Here is a 13,957-nt window from a genome sequence, read left to right as displayed (position 1 = left end):
GAGGGGTTCCTGAGAGTACCCACTACCTACTGGGCAGCAGGAATATGAGGTGCAGTTGAAAGAAACAAATTGAGTGCAGAGTGTTCGAAACCGATTATAAAGCTGTGATCAAATGCGGATGTGGGGAATAGCAATATGCCAGTGGGACATTACCAGACAGTACACTGTCTGAGACCAGGCAACCTGGCAAGAAGTCTTGTTTCTCTCCCTTGGCTTTACAGAACAGAAGACCACCTCCCTTTGCGTGTCAGTATTGACGAAAAATTGTCACTGGATCGTTGATATACTCAGGGGAACCCCTGGTGGGATGAGGGTCTCAGGGGCAGCGCGAACATCTCTAGGAGACTCCCGGTGGGACGAGGGTCCCAGGAGCATCATTCCACTGAGCCTCCCACACTCTCAGGGGGACTTCAGATCCCAGAGTGCACCGCCACCTGTGCCAGCTGCCGTGAGTGAGGGAGAGGCGTGGCCAACGTGCTTATAGCGCAGCCTCTCCCCGCGAGGAACACGCGTGGACGCAGCTCGGACCAAGGGCGGGCTCGTTTGACCCCGTCCGATACTGGTAGGGGCTAGGCTGGGCCACCTTATGTACATTTGCTCCTTTTATATCCTTTCGGTGCAAGGGGTCTTTGTAATCTCTTATTATGCCTCCTGTGGGGAAAGGGCCTACATGCAAGCGCAAGTCAGGGGGTGTAGTGGGAACGCTTGATGCCTTTCTGACCAGTACAAAAGGGGGTGGTGATGGACGGAGCATCTGAATCAATCAAACACTCACACCCAGTCAAAAGATCTGGGTTTAATCCATCGCCGTTCTTTAGCCCTCTTTGCCACCCCAGTTCAGACATGGCTATATGCAAATCAGTCTGACCCTGTGCCTCATGGGAACAGTCCAGCCCGAACTGCCAAGCCATGTCTTCCCTGGACCGGAAACAAGCTTCCGAGGACCTGTTTCTGGCATTCCAGCCGTCTTCAGCCCGGCTTGCTTGAATCCAGTGGCAAAGTGAGCAAGGGACTCACATCTGAGCATACCCTGCCACACTTATGGCGGCCAAAAGCGGTACAAAAGGGGGTGGTGATGAACGGAGCATCTGAATCAATCAAACACTCACACCCAGTCAAAAGATCTGGGTTTAATCCATCACCGTTCTTTAGCCCACTCTGCCACCCCAGTTCAGACATGGCTATATGCAAATCAGTCTGACCTTGTGCCTCATGGGAACAGTCCAGCCCGAACTGCCAAGCCATGTCTTCCCTGGACCCGAAACAAGCTTCCGAGGACCGGTTTCTGGCATTCCAGCCGTCTTCAGCCCGGCTTGCTTGAATCCAGTGGCAAAGTGAGCAAGGGACTCACTTCTGAGCATACCCTGCCACACTTATGGCGGCCAAAAGCGGTACAAAAGGGGGTGGTGATGGACGGAGCATCTGAATCAATCAAACACTCACACCCAGTCAAAAGATCTGGATTTAATCCATCACCGTTCTTTAGCCCACTCTGCCACCCCAGTTCAGACATGGCTATATGCAAATCAGTCTGACCCTGTGCCTCATGGGAACAGTCCAGCCCGAACTGCCAAGCCATGTCTTCCCTGGACCGGAAACAAGATTCCGAGGACCGGTTTCTGGCATTTCAGCCGTCATCAGCCCGGCTTGCTTGAATCCAGTGGCAAAGTGAGCAAGGGACTCACGTCTGAGCATACACTGCCACACTTATGGCGGCCAAAAGCGGTACAAAAGGGGGTGGTGATGGACGGAGCATCTGAATCAATCAAACACTCACACCCAGTCAAAAGATCTGGGTTTAATCCATCACCGGTCTTTAGCCCACTCTGCCACCCCAGTTCAGACATGGCTATATGCAAATCAGTCTGACCCTGTGCCTCATGGGAACAGTCCAGCCCGAACTGCCAAGCCATGTCTTCCCTGGACCGGAAACAAGCTTCCGAGGACCGGTTTCTGGCATTCCAGCTGTCTTCAGCCCGGCTTGCTTGAATCCAGTGGCAAAGTGAGCAAGGGACTTACGTCTGAGCATACCCTGACACACTTATGGCGGCCAAAAGCGGCACAAAAGGGGGTGGTGAGGGACGGAGCATCTGAATCAATGAAACACTCACACCCAGTCAAAAGATCTGGGTTTAATCCATCACTGTTCTTTAGCCCACTCTGCCACCCCAGTTCAGACATGGCTATATGCAAATCAGTCTGACCCTGTGCCTCATGGGAACAGTGCAGCCCGAACTGCCAAGCCATGTCTTCCCTGGACCGGAAACAAGCTTCCGAGGACCGGTTTCTGGCATTCCAGCCGTCTTTAGCCCGGCTTGCTTGAATCCAGTGGCAAAGTGAGCAAGGGACTCACGTCTGAGCATACCCTGCCACACTTATGGCGGCCAAAAGCGGTACAAAAGGCCGCTACCTAGGGATTACTTTAAATAGGACGGAACTTTAAATAGGAAGCTGCACTTTAAGCTGCAAATTGACATGCTTGTTTTGAAGCATGCGCTGCTTGCTGCGGTTCTCCTCAAAGAACATAGGCTCTCATATACTAAACCTTTAGCCCCTGCCCTCAAAAAATATAATACCAATGTGGTAAGCGCTGTTCTTTATGGCGCGGAACTATGGGGCCATGAGGATATAACAACCCTGGCTATTGCCTAAAATAAATTTATGAGGAGAATAACAGGTCTCCCGCAAGCCACTCCATTGGTGCCCTTATTCTTGGACTTGGGATGTCATCACATTGAGGACCTAGTTAGATTCAGGCCTATAGCCCTTTGAAGAAGGCTGTGGGCCACCCCTGAGCTTGTAGTCTACGCCAGAGCCCTTTTTGATTTTAGGGGGGTTGTTACCCTAAGTAAGATCAGATGGCCCCAGTACATTAAAGATACTCTGATAGCAATGGGGATGGGCGATCTGTGGGACCATCCTGAATCGACTCCTTTTCCCTCAAAGAAAGAGCTTAAGTCAGTCTATATGGATTTTGTGAAGATGAAGCGCTGGGAAGGGGAAGAGGTGTGGCGCAGCGGCTAGGGCGACTGACTCCGGCATCTGGGGATCACGGTTCGATACCTGGTACCGGCGGCAGATTAGCCCAGCACCATGTGACTGACCAATAGCTTGCTTAATGTTCCCGACGGCCCCAGCGCCTAGAGACACTTACGGGCGATTGTGCGCTTTACAAATGTGGATTTATTATTATTCTTCCATAACTGTGCCTACCCTAACTAGAGACTTCCTAGTGATAAAGCATGAGCCTGTGTTTCATCCCTGCTGGGACCTTATTTTAAAACCCTTGGACAGGAAGCTCTATCACCAGTTTAGGGTAGGCTCTTTACTAATTAGAGCCTTCTCTAGTAGATGGAATAAGCCCACAACAGATATATGCCTCCCGTGCCTGGCATACCAAGAATCTATCCCCCACATGCTATTTGTTTGCTCGGCCTACAGCCACCCTAGGAGGAAATGGCTTAAACCTATTTGTATAGATCTTGGCACCAGAGTCGCCATTGAAGCCCTGAGGATTTTACAGACAACTCCTCAGGAACTCAATATCATCGCTACTGCCAAATTCTTAGGCTGGGCATTGATGATTCAGCGGGCAAAAAAAATTCAGGGATCACTGACCTGTATTGACTAAATTGATTATGCTGTGGGGTTAGCATGAATTGTTTACTCCTTCTATTTGTATAAAGTGGTAGATGTGCTTGTTTTATCTTATCCAATTTTAATTTCTTACTTGCATTATAATTACATTCTAATATGAGTCTTGCACTGTGGTTTAATACTTATCTCAACAATACTTTGTGTCTATTTTATCAATGTCTTGTCTCAATTATTTATAATGAGGATTTTTAATGATTCCACTTTCTGTTGCTTGTAATGTCTTTAATGGTTTTATAATCGAAATAAAGTCTCTATGACTATGACTATAAAATAACGTTGTCATACTGTGCCAGTACAGTAGATGGGAATAGTTTCAAGTAAAAAAAATGGTATTTGCCAATTTTCTTATGATCACTTATTAATTCACGACCTGCTTAGGTCGATTAGATGCAATAGGCAGGCATGTACAAAGTTGTTGACGAACAGGTGTCTTCTAACATGATTTGCAAGCAAACGCAGACCCTGAAAACATGTATAATTGGGACATCATTTACTATCAGTGCTGCAGCTCCCTATAAATATTAGGAATGTTTAGTGTTGCAGAGTGGAATAAACTATCTGTTTATGAGTGTTTTTGTCACTTTCCACTGCATTGCTGAGAGGCTCTAATGCCCATTGTAGAACGAATCACTTTCCTTTCACACTCTTTTCTTCAGAAATAGTTCTTGGATTCAAAGAGCAAGACCTGTGCTACAGTTTGGTTTGATGGCAACCTGCTAATCAACATTTCTGCAGCTTTTTAATAAGGATTTTGTATTTCCACTATCCTGTCCTTTTTTAGCTCATTTATTTTTCCTCCATTAAGTTAGTCAATTATTTAATTAATTGATTTATGTATTGATTCACCTGGCAACATTATGTTAGTCTCCCCCCCCCACACACTTTTTGCCTTTTTCCATTCTTTCTGACCTTGTTTTTGCTGGACGTAGGCCCCTGACTGCTTAACCACTGCTAACCAGTGCTAAAGAGCATGTACTCCTTCCCTAAAACCTGGTAATATTGGTTCATCCCCAATAGGCATACTTAATTTACTTATATTTTCGTAGCAAAGTGCACTATATGTGACCAGGGCCTGCAAATTAAATTCTTCTAGTGGGCCTGCATCACTTTTTATGCCTCTCATTCAAGTAGCCCTCTAACCATGGGTCAAGCCCGCCAATGCAAAACCTGTGTGCAGTTTACACTGCCATTTCAAACTGGCAAGGTAAATCTCTTGCCTGGCCCTGGGGATGGGTGACAGCTGGACTTTATGTATTTCCTTTAGATGGTCACATACAATGGGAGCTTAAATGTAACTTGATGGGCCATCCTGGTAAGATGGAAAGGAGGGGCTTGACATAACCTCACTAGTAACTGAATAGGCTGTTCCAGTCCCCACACAAAGGGCTGCATACCCCCCTGTAGTGAGTCCGGAGCCAGGGCAGGAAGGGAGGACCTCTGTGCACTTCAAAGACCTGTCTTGGAAGTCTCTGCCACTTCAAAGGCACAACTAGGTATCAGTACTGGATCTCGGACACCACCATTTCAGTTCACTCCTGGACCTGTGAAGACTCTTCTAGGAAGGAGGACTGCTGTGCTGCTTAAAGAACTTCCACTCTCATGGACTAACGCTTTTCTGGAGTCCTGGATTGCTGTGCCGCACTGCTGCCTACTTACCCTGCCTGGGTGAGAAAGACTAGACCTGCATCACTTGAACCCAGAGTGACTCTAAGAGGCAGCTGGTTGGCCTCCTCATAGACCATTCTGCACCTGGACTCTGCCATCTGTGTGTCTGTCCAGCCAAGTGGTGCCACTCCAGTCCTGGAACCTTGGAAGGGGTTCTAGGTGTTTGCTTCAACAGAGTCCACACATCTTCTGTCGAACAGGCACATTGCCTCTGCTGGGATCGGAACTTGTGCATTGCCCCTGTTGCGTGGATCAGAACCGGCGCATCACCCATGTTGCTTGGATAAGAGCTGGCACATTGCCTCTACTGCATGAATCAAACCCAACTCCTTGCCATTGGAGCCACGACTGTGCACCACTTTTTATGGTGCAAACTTCTCACATCCTCGTTGACAGCAACGTCGATGACAATGCCAAACCTCTGCATTGCAGAACCCCGCTCATGAGATCAGACACATTGCTGCAGCTGGACGGATCAGGGCCAGCGCATCGCCACAGATGCATGGATCAGGACCATCACTGCTGCTGTGTGGATCAGCCCTGATCTGTTCACTGGGTATGAGTGTTCTGTTTAATTCAGTTACTCTGTCCATCACCACCCCCTTTTCTGAATCGTTTTGTCCACCATAAGCGTAGAAGGGTATACTCCGATGTAAGTCCCTTGCTCATTGCACCATCAGGATTCAAGCAAGCTGGGCCGAAGACGGCTGTAATGCCAGAAACCGGTCCCCGGAAGCTTGTTTCCTTCCCAGTATAAGAATTGGCTTGGTAGTTTGGTCTGCCCTGTTCCCATGATGCACTGGGCCAGGGACAGACTAATTTGCATGTAGCCAGGTTCTGAGCTGGGATGGTGCAGTGAGCTAAAAAACGGTGATGGATCAAGCCCTGATCTGTTGACTGGGTATGAGTGTTCTGTTTAATTCAGATACTCTGTCCATCACCACCCCCTTTTCTGAATCGTTTTGTCCACCATAAGCGTGGCAGGGTATACTCAGATGTGAGTCCCTTGCTCATTTCGACATCAGGATTCAAGCAAGCCGGGCCGAAGACGGCTGTAATGCCAGAAACCGGTCCCCGGAAGCTTGTTTCCTTCCCAGTATAAGAATTGGCTTGGTAGTTTGGTCTGCCCTGTTCCCATGATGCACTGGGCCAGGGACATACTAATTTGCATGTAGCCAGGTTCTGAGCTGGGATGGTGCAGCGAGCTAAAAAACGGTGATGGATCAAGCCCTGATCTGTTGACTGGGTATGAGTGTTCTGTTTAATTCAGATACTCTGTCCATCACCACCCCCTTTTCTGAATCGTTTTGTCCACCATAAGCGTGGAAGGGTATACTCAGATGTGAGTCCCTTGCTCATTGCACCATCAGGATTCAAGCAAGCCAGGCCGAATACGGCTGTAATGCCAGAAACCGGTCCCCGGAAGCTTGTTTCCTTCCCAGTATAGGAATTGGCTTGGTAGTTTGGTCTGCCCTGTTCCCATGATGCACTGGGCCAGGGACAGACTAATTTGCATGTAGCCAGGTTCTGAGCTGGGATGGTGCAGTGAGCTAAAAAACGGTGATGGATCAAGCCCTGATCTGTTGACTGGGTATGAGTGTTCTGTTTAATTCAGATACTCTGTCCATCATCACCCCCTTTTCTGAATCGTTTTGTCCACCATAAGTGTGGAAGGGTATACTCAGATGTGAGTCCCTTGCTCATTGCACCATCAGGATTCAAGCAAGCCAGGCCGAAGACGGCTGTAATGCCAGAAACCGGTCCCCGGAAGCTTGTTTCCTTCCTTTTTTTTTTTATTATCTTTATTGTACAGTTTTATCAATTAACCACCCCCCCTGGAACCCCCCATACAGACTGTTTTAAATTATTAAACACATATATACATCATCTTGATGAATCAAAATCAAAGTTGAAATGTGTTAGTTTAGAAACAAAGTAAGTTCAGCTGAAGATGTTTCATACAGAACAACAGAGAGCGAAAACATCAAGCAGGACGATGAAAGATCCAGACTGGAAAAGTGGAAGAGGAGGGAAAAAGGCACAAGTTTATCATGTTCAAACAATATCACAATATCGATCTCCCCATCCATTGTGTAAGCGGGTGCCATATTTCAAGCCCTTTCTTTTTCCTTTTTATTCCCTTCCTGCTGAATATGGCTATTTCCACATTATATGCGGCTAGTAGTCGTGCCCGCCATTGGTGAAATGAAAGTGGATATGGGTCTAACCAAGTTGATGTCAAGCAAATTCTTAGAATGGCCATTGAGATAAGCAGAAGTCCCTGGATGGTAGCTGGTCTAGGGTCCCCATCAATCCCAAGTATTATTTCCGCTGTCGTGATCACAATTCTAGTTCCAAATATCTCTGATAGAAACAATGAGATTTCTCGTCTAATGGTTTTCAGGGTTTCACATGTGGCCAACATATGAATCAGATCTACCTTGGGCATTGCACATCGAGGACATAATGTACCTTTACCTGAGCTCCATTTAGAAATCTTTTCGGGGGTATAGTATAGTTGGAAAAATGTCTTGTAGAATTGGGCTTGAAGTTTAGTGGACATTAGTAAAGAGAATGACATTTCCAATGTTTTATGTATTATGGTCTCAGACATACCTAGTTTAATTTCCCAGTTATGGAGATGTTTCTCTAGGTCATCAGGAAGGCCAGTAACTAGGTTTTTTATAGATTTCACCTATTCTAGCCCTATCCGTTTGGGCCGTTTCAATTGCCAAAATGTTCCGAAATTACTCTCTCCCCCCCCCCTTTTTTAGAAATATAATCTCTGATTTGTAAATATTTGTAAAAATCACAAGATTTCAGTCCAAATTTAATTTTAAGGGATTTGAATGATCGAAAGCCCACTGAATCGTACAGTGACCCAACTTGTACTATTCCTGCTCTCACCCAGCGCCTCATACAGGAGTCTTTGAATATCTCCGGGAGATTATTATTCCCACATAGCGTAGTGTAGTGGGAGAATCTGCCGATCCCCAGAAGTTCTCGTACTTGATTCCAAACGATATAAATGCCTTTGAGTGATTTAAAGCGTACTTTTTTGAAGTGACAATCATATGTTAACCTCCACAAATGATTGCTTGCCTCCTCGCCGAGGATCAGTTCCTGTGGCGTTGAAACTAGACTCTCTGCATTAAATTCCTGCCTGGGGGTTAAGAGCACTCTACAGTATTTAAGGATGGTGGCCCACCAGTATAGTTTGAAGTTTGGTATTGCCAGGCCACCTCTTTCCCTAGGTAAGGTAATAAACCTTTGGGCTCTACGTGTTCTTCCAAATCCCCAAATAAAACGTGCAAAAATGTTGTCTATAGTTTTAAAAATCTGTAGATCAAAGTTTAAACAAATCGTGCGAAAAAAGTACAAACATTTCGGAAAAAATAGCATTTTGATAAGATTGCATCTACCAATAATAGTGAGGTGCAAATTGTGTAGATGAGATAGACTTTTTTCAGTCTGTTTTAGAAGGGGGCTCAGATTTAGGCTCACTAATTTATCTAAATCTGCTGTGATGTTCACGCCGAGATATACTGCCTTGTCTACGATCCTTTCGTCTGAGTAGTTAGTCTTATTGTTAATTATGATCTGGGTTTTAGTTTGGTTCAATTTATACCCTGATATCTCCCCAAACCTTGTTGCTTCCTCCTCCATCGCTTTGACTGACGACATTGGATTGGCTGTTACAAGTGCAATATCGTCAGCAAAAGCCAAAGTTTTGGTTTCGCCATTAATAGTTTTTATAGGTGGTATGGATTAGTTTATCTCTAACCTAGTAATAAAAGGATCTATATAAAGAGCAAACAGTAAAGGAGAGCAAGGGCACCCCTGCCTTGTGCCTCTTGTTACCTTGATGGTTTCCGATAGGTCCCCATTAATCATAACCGCTGCTTCGGGTGTGACATATAACATCTGTACAGCTTTGATGAAGTGATCCCCGATCCCGCTCCTTTACATGACACTCCAGAGATATTGCCAGGAGACCCTGTCAAATGCTTTTTCCTCATCTAGTAATATCAAGGCCATAGAGTCTCCTGCTACCTCTGCCATGTCAAAGAGCGTGATCACTCTCTGGATGTGGTCTGTTGTAGATCTACCTGGGACGAATCCATGTTGCCTAGCAGATATAATTTTATGGATAATTGGTGTGAGTCTACTGGCTAGCATTTTAGAGTATATTTTGGAATCATTATTAATTAAAGTAATTGGGCGATAAGAGCCCAATTCTATAGGATCTTTATTTTTTTTTGGGAAAACGATGATTTTTGCTCGGGCCTAAGAATCTGGAGGACATCCACCCTGAAAAACGTGTATCATTAATTTAGTTAGAATTTCTTTCAATGTCTTACTAAATTTAGCATAGAATTCGACCGGAATTCCGTCTAAACCTGTAGCCTTCCCTGGGGCCAGACTATTTATTGATAGGAGAATTTCTATCCAATCTGGGGTCTCCGAGAGATTGTCTTGATCAAGCAGTGGTAAGTGGGGCCTTGGATCTAAATTTAGATATTCTTGCATTTTATTCTGGCTGATATGTTCACTAAGAAAGCGATTTATAAAGCTTCAATATGTAGGGAAAAAATCTATGAAATGAGCGAGCAGGTGGGCCACCAACTGGCTGTACGTGCAAGACAACAAAACTCGGAATATACAATTAAAACTATTAGACATCCTATCTTTGGACTAACCGACGACCCGATAAAAATCAGGGAAGCGTTTAAGGGGTATTATTCTGATCTTTATACAGAGACAGGTAGCAGCCAGAATAAAAAAGCTTGTTTCCTTCCCAGTATAAGAATTGGCTTGGTAGTTTGGTCTGCCCTGTTCCCATGATGCACTGGGCCAGGGACAGACTAATTTGCATGTAGCCAGGTTCTGAGCTGGGATGGTGCAGTGAGCTAAAAAACGGTGATGGATCAAGCCCTGATCTGTTGACTGGGTATGAGTGTTCTGTTTAATTCAGATACTCTGTCCATCACCACCCCCTTTTCTGAATCGCTGTGTGGATAAGCACAGGCACATCACCTCATCTGTACCCCGCATCCTTGACATTGGCGCAACCTGGACTTTTGTTCAGCAGGCCTTACTGGGTCCCTGTATCCGGGCTGCGCTCCATCGGGATCAGCCTGAACTTTTGACTTTATCTCAGTCTGGTGTGACCAGATTTCCCACGTAAGCGCTTATTGCTTCTAAGCTCTATTTACAGTATATTCTTTCCACTTGGATGTTTGTCATTATGGTCTTGTTTTATTTATTACATTATACTCTATTTTTCTAACCTAGTGTGAAATCTTTTTGTGTGGTGTTTTCACAGTTTTATTGTTTGAATTGTTGCATACATATTTGGCACGTTGCCTCTAATTTAAGCCTGACCGCTCTGTGCCAAGATACCAGAGGGTGAGCACAGGTTAATTTGGAGATTGCTGGGGCATTACCTCGACTAGGATTGTGGTTATTGCTGACCAGGTCTCACACCCCAATCAACTAGGAACCCAATTTCTAACAGGTATTCATTAAAGAGCTTTGTAAATTGATGCATGCTGCCTCTTAGGTATTTTGAGCATTACCAGAACGGAAAGAACAGATAATAATAATCAGAATAGCAAATTGGAGTTCATTCTGACAAAGAAAAATTGGTAAGCAACTTTGTCTGACATTCTTCAATCACAAGCCCTGTTTTATGTTTGAATTAGTTAAAGGTAACTCTGAATGGTTCCATAAAAAAATCCTGAATCAGATTTGCTAGGATTCAAATCACATTTTGGGATTTTGGATGTTTTAATATCAATGTCCATATAATCCCAGTGATCTGCTCTGTATTTCATCCTATAGAAAGACTGTTAGTGGGTCAGATGTCTATATTTGGAACACAGTTAGGTGTCATTTTCCATAGGTATACAGTGCAGTTTCCAGATTCTATTTCATCTAGAGTGATACAGGCTCCGGAAGTTAGGGCACATTCTGGCTACCTGATTCTGACATCTTAATATGCTTAAAAATATATTCTTGGGGAGAAGAAAGTGCAGGATATTTCAGTACTAGCTCTGTGAGAGGACAGGATTTCCACCAGCTGGAATCTGTATCAGATTTGAAGAAGTTGGAGAACGTGTAAAAGATGAAAAAGCAGTTTATTTGTTGACTCCCTTAGCCTCAATTCTAGTTCACATCGCTGATTAAAAATCTGGACCCCAATATTTGTCCAACTTTCACCCAATATCAGCTTTCAAGAGCTCTTTTATCAGCAGATGCTTTGTTGGTGGCTGTTCCTAAATCCAACCTCAAAGACAGCTCTTCTTTTTCTTTTATGGCCAACTCGGCATGGAACAAGGTGCCACTTAATCTGTGACTCATAAAACTTAGGCTCTGTAAAACCATCCATTATTAAAAACCTGGATATTTCAAGGGCATCCTGAGCACCCTTCACACCAGAGCCCAAGAAATTGATATTCGGAGTCCCACAGGGATAGTCCCTCAGTCCCACCTATTTTAGCACATACATGTCACCACTTGCTAACATCACCTGTTCACAAGACATCACTGTCATCTCCTAAGCTGATGACACTCGTCCTCTCCCTGACAGACAAAACAACCACTGCTAGAACCAACTTCACCAACTGCATGACCATGGTAGCAGACTGAATGTGAACCAACTGGCTGCAGCTCAAGTCCGACAAGGTGGAAGTACTTGTCTTCGGCAACAAGCCCTCCCCATGGGGCTACACCTAGTTGCTGTTGAAGCTAAGACCAACACCCACAGACCACGCAAGAAATCCAGGGATCATCCCAGCCGACAAACTCAACATGATGGCTCAAGGCAATGCAGTGTGCACCTCCCTCTTCCACATCCTGTGCCTGCTGTGAGAAATCTTCAAATGGTTGCCTCAAAACACCAGACGGACCGTTACACAAACACTCCTCACCAGCAGGCTCGACTGCAGCAACACACTCTATACCGGGATCTCCACAAAACTCCGACACATGTTCCAGACCATCCAGAATATCGCTGTAAAACTCATACTCGACCTCACATACAGCACTCCAATCACACTGCATCTCAGGAAACTTCACTGGCTCCTCATTCACAAGCACAGACAATTAAAACTTCTCACGCACACAATTGATGTCATTCTTAAATAGAAAGCTCTCCTTTTTCCATTTGAATAGATCATCAAAAGTAGCAAAATTGTTGGCCCATTTTCAAATCACAAGTGGGTTTACATGTCTATTTCTCATGGCTAGGATCTACAAATACTGACCCATGAGGTTACATTGTGTTTCTCTTCCTTTGCTATTGCACCCAGTTTTTCATTTATCGTTGATATTACATTGATGTATGTCATTTATAGCACTCAGTTTCTCTCCCAAAGCCTGTTACCAAGACAGCGCTTTGAAGTGGCCTTAAGTAACCAAGTTTGACGATATATAAAAATATAAGAAAGTCACAAATTGCCAGACTCACTGTTAAATGGTTGTTGTCGATTAGGAAGATTTTTGGGTCTGCTGTGTCAATTTCTGCACTTGCCGTGAGCTCTAACACCTGGAAAGTCGACTGGAATGAGAAAAACATATATTAGGATTGATTTCTACATAGATTCCCCCAGGACCACCATGGTGAGGCACATATGAAAGCACTGGTTATAAAATGTGAATTAAAATGTCTCTAGAGTCCACCAATGAGAGAAGAAGGAGAAACCCAGAGGCACGTACAGGATATAGGCAACCAGTGCAAATGCTCAGTGGAGTACACTCGGGAGCAACAGAAGAGTGCCTCACAGATATGTACTTTTTACAGATAGCTAAGAGAGTGTTTGGACGTGTCCTCCCAGGATCAACAGAGGAGCCACCCACAGTTATGTATAGGTTACAGACAGTCAGAATAACAGAGCAGCAACCCAGGAGCATGCAGAGGTTACAGGTAGCCATGTCCCTGGGGTCACTTAAAGTCCCACAATCAGTTGAACTCTAAAGAAGAAGGTAGAGAAACAAATGTGTAGGTTACAAATTGAGGAAACTTTTGCCTATTACCCATTTCATGAGCTACATTCAGACCTTTATTTGTCACTGACAATTAACAATCTCAGGCATATTTGTGGCATTATTTAGACACTTCTGGACAGTCTACAACCTACAATTTGCCGCTGTGGGGGGGGGGGGGGGGGCAGAGGGCTATTTTGCTTATTTATAGATCTCTGCATGCCTTGCAGGCGTCACTGTGCTGTGAAGGGAGCCACTAGCACTTTGTTTAAAGTGATTGCTTGGCAAAATGTTTTGTATTTTGAAACCCCTACACACGGTGGCCCATTCTACATTATCCCTGCCCCGCAGCACGAGCAGTAAATATCTCTCAAACTCAACTAACTCTCAATATGGCAAGATGACCGCCTGGCCCATATTCTTGGCAGTCGTGTCACCGTGTCAGAGAGTTAGACTAGCAGAGATTCAAAAAATTTCTGGGGAACCATGAATTTGACAGTGCTACTGCTTTGCTGAACTCTAAATAAGGGTGTAGTACTTGCTTGATAAAATGGATGAGCTATGGTGTCCTCCCATAAGTGATAGAGATTGAGCTCCCGGAAAATGCACAGATTACTAACAGCCTTGGAAAGTGATCTATGAAGTCCAT

At 44.9% G+C, this 13,957-nt stretch overlaps 1 protein-coding gene across 2 annotated transcripts in view; it reads right to left on the bottom strand.

The window, feature by feature from the left end:
- ITGA2 (integrin subunit alpha 2) overlaps window positions 1-13,957 on the bottom strand; it is a 616,173-nt gene that overhangs the window by 15,260 nt on the left and 586,956 nt on the right. For both annotated transcript variants that reach the window (XM_086960619.1, XM_086960620.1), the window contains one exon: window positions 12,794-12,883. In XM_086960619.1, coding sequence (XP_086816745.1) covers window positions 12,794-12,883 — 90 coding nt within the window. The remainder of the gene's footprint in view (window positions 1-12,793; window positions 12,884-13,957) is intronic.

Source organism: Lissotriton vulgaris, chromosome 3_1 (assembly GCF_964263255.1).
Source record: "Lissotriton vulgaris chromosome 3_1, aLisVul1.2, whole genome shotgun sequence".
Taxonomy (NCBI): Eukaryota; Metazoa; Chordata; class Amphibia; order Caudata; family Salamandridae; genus Lissotriton; species Lissotriton vulgaris.
Note: the sequence above shows the minus strand (reverse complement) of the source record. Positions and strands in the feature narration are given on the sequence as shown.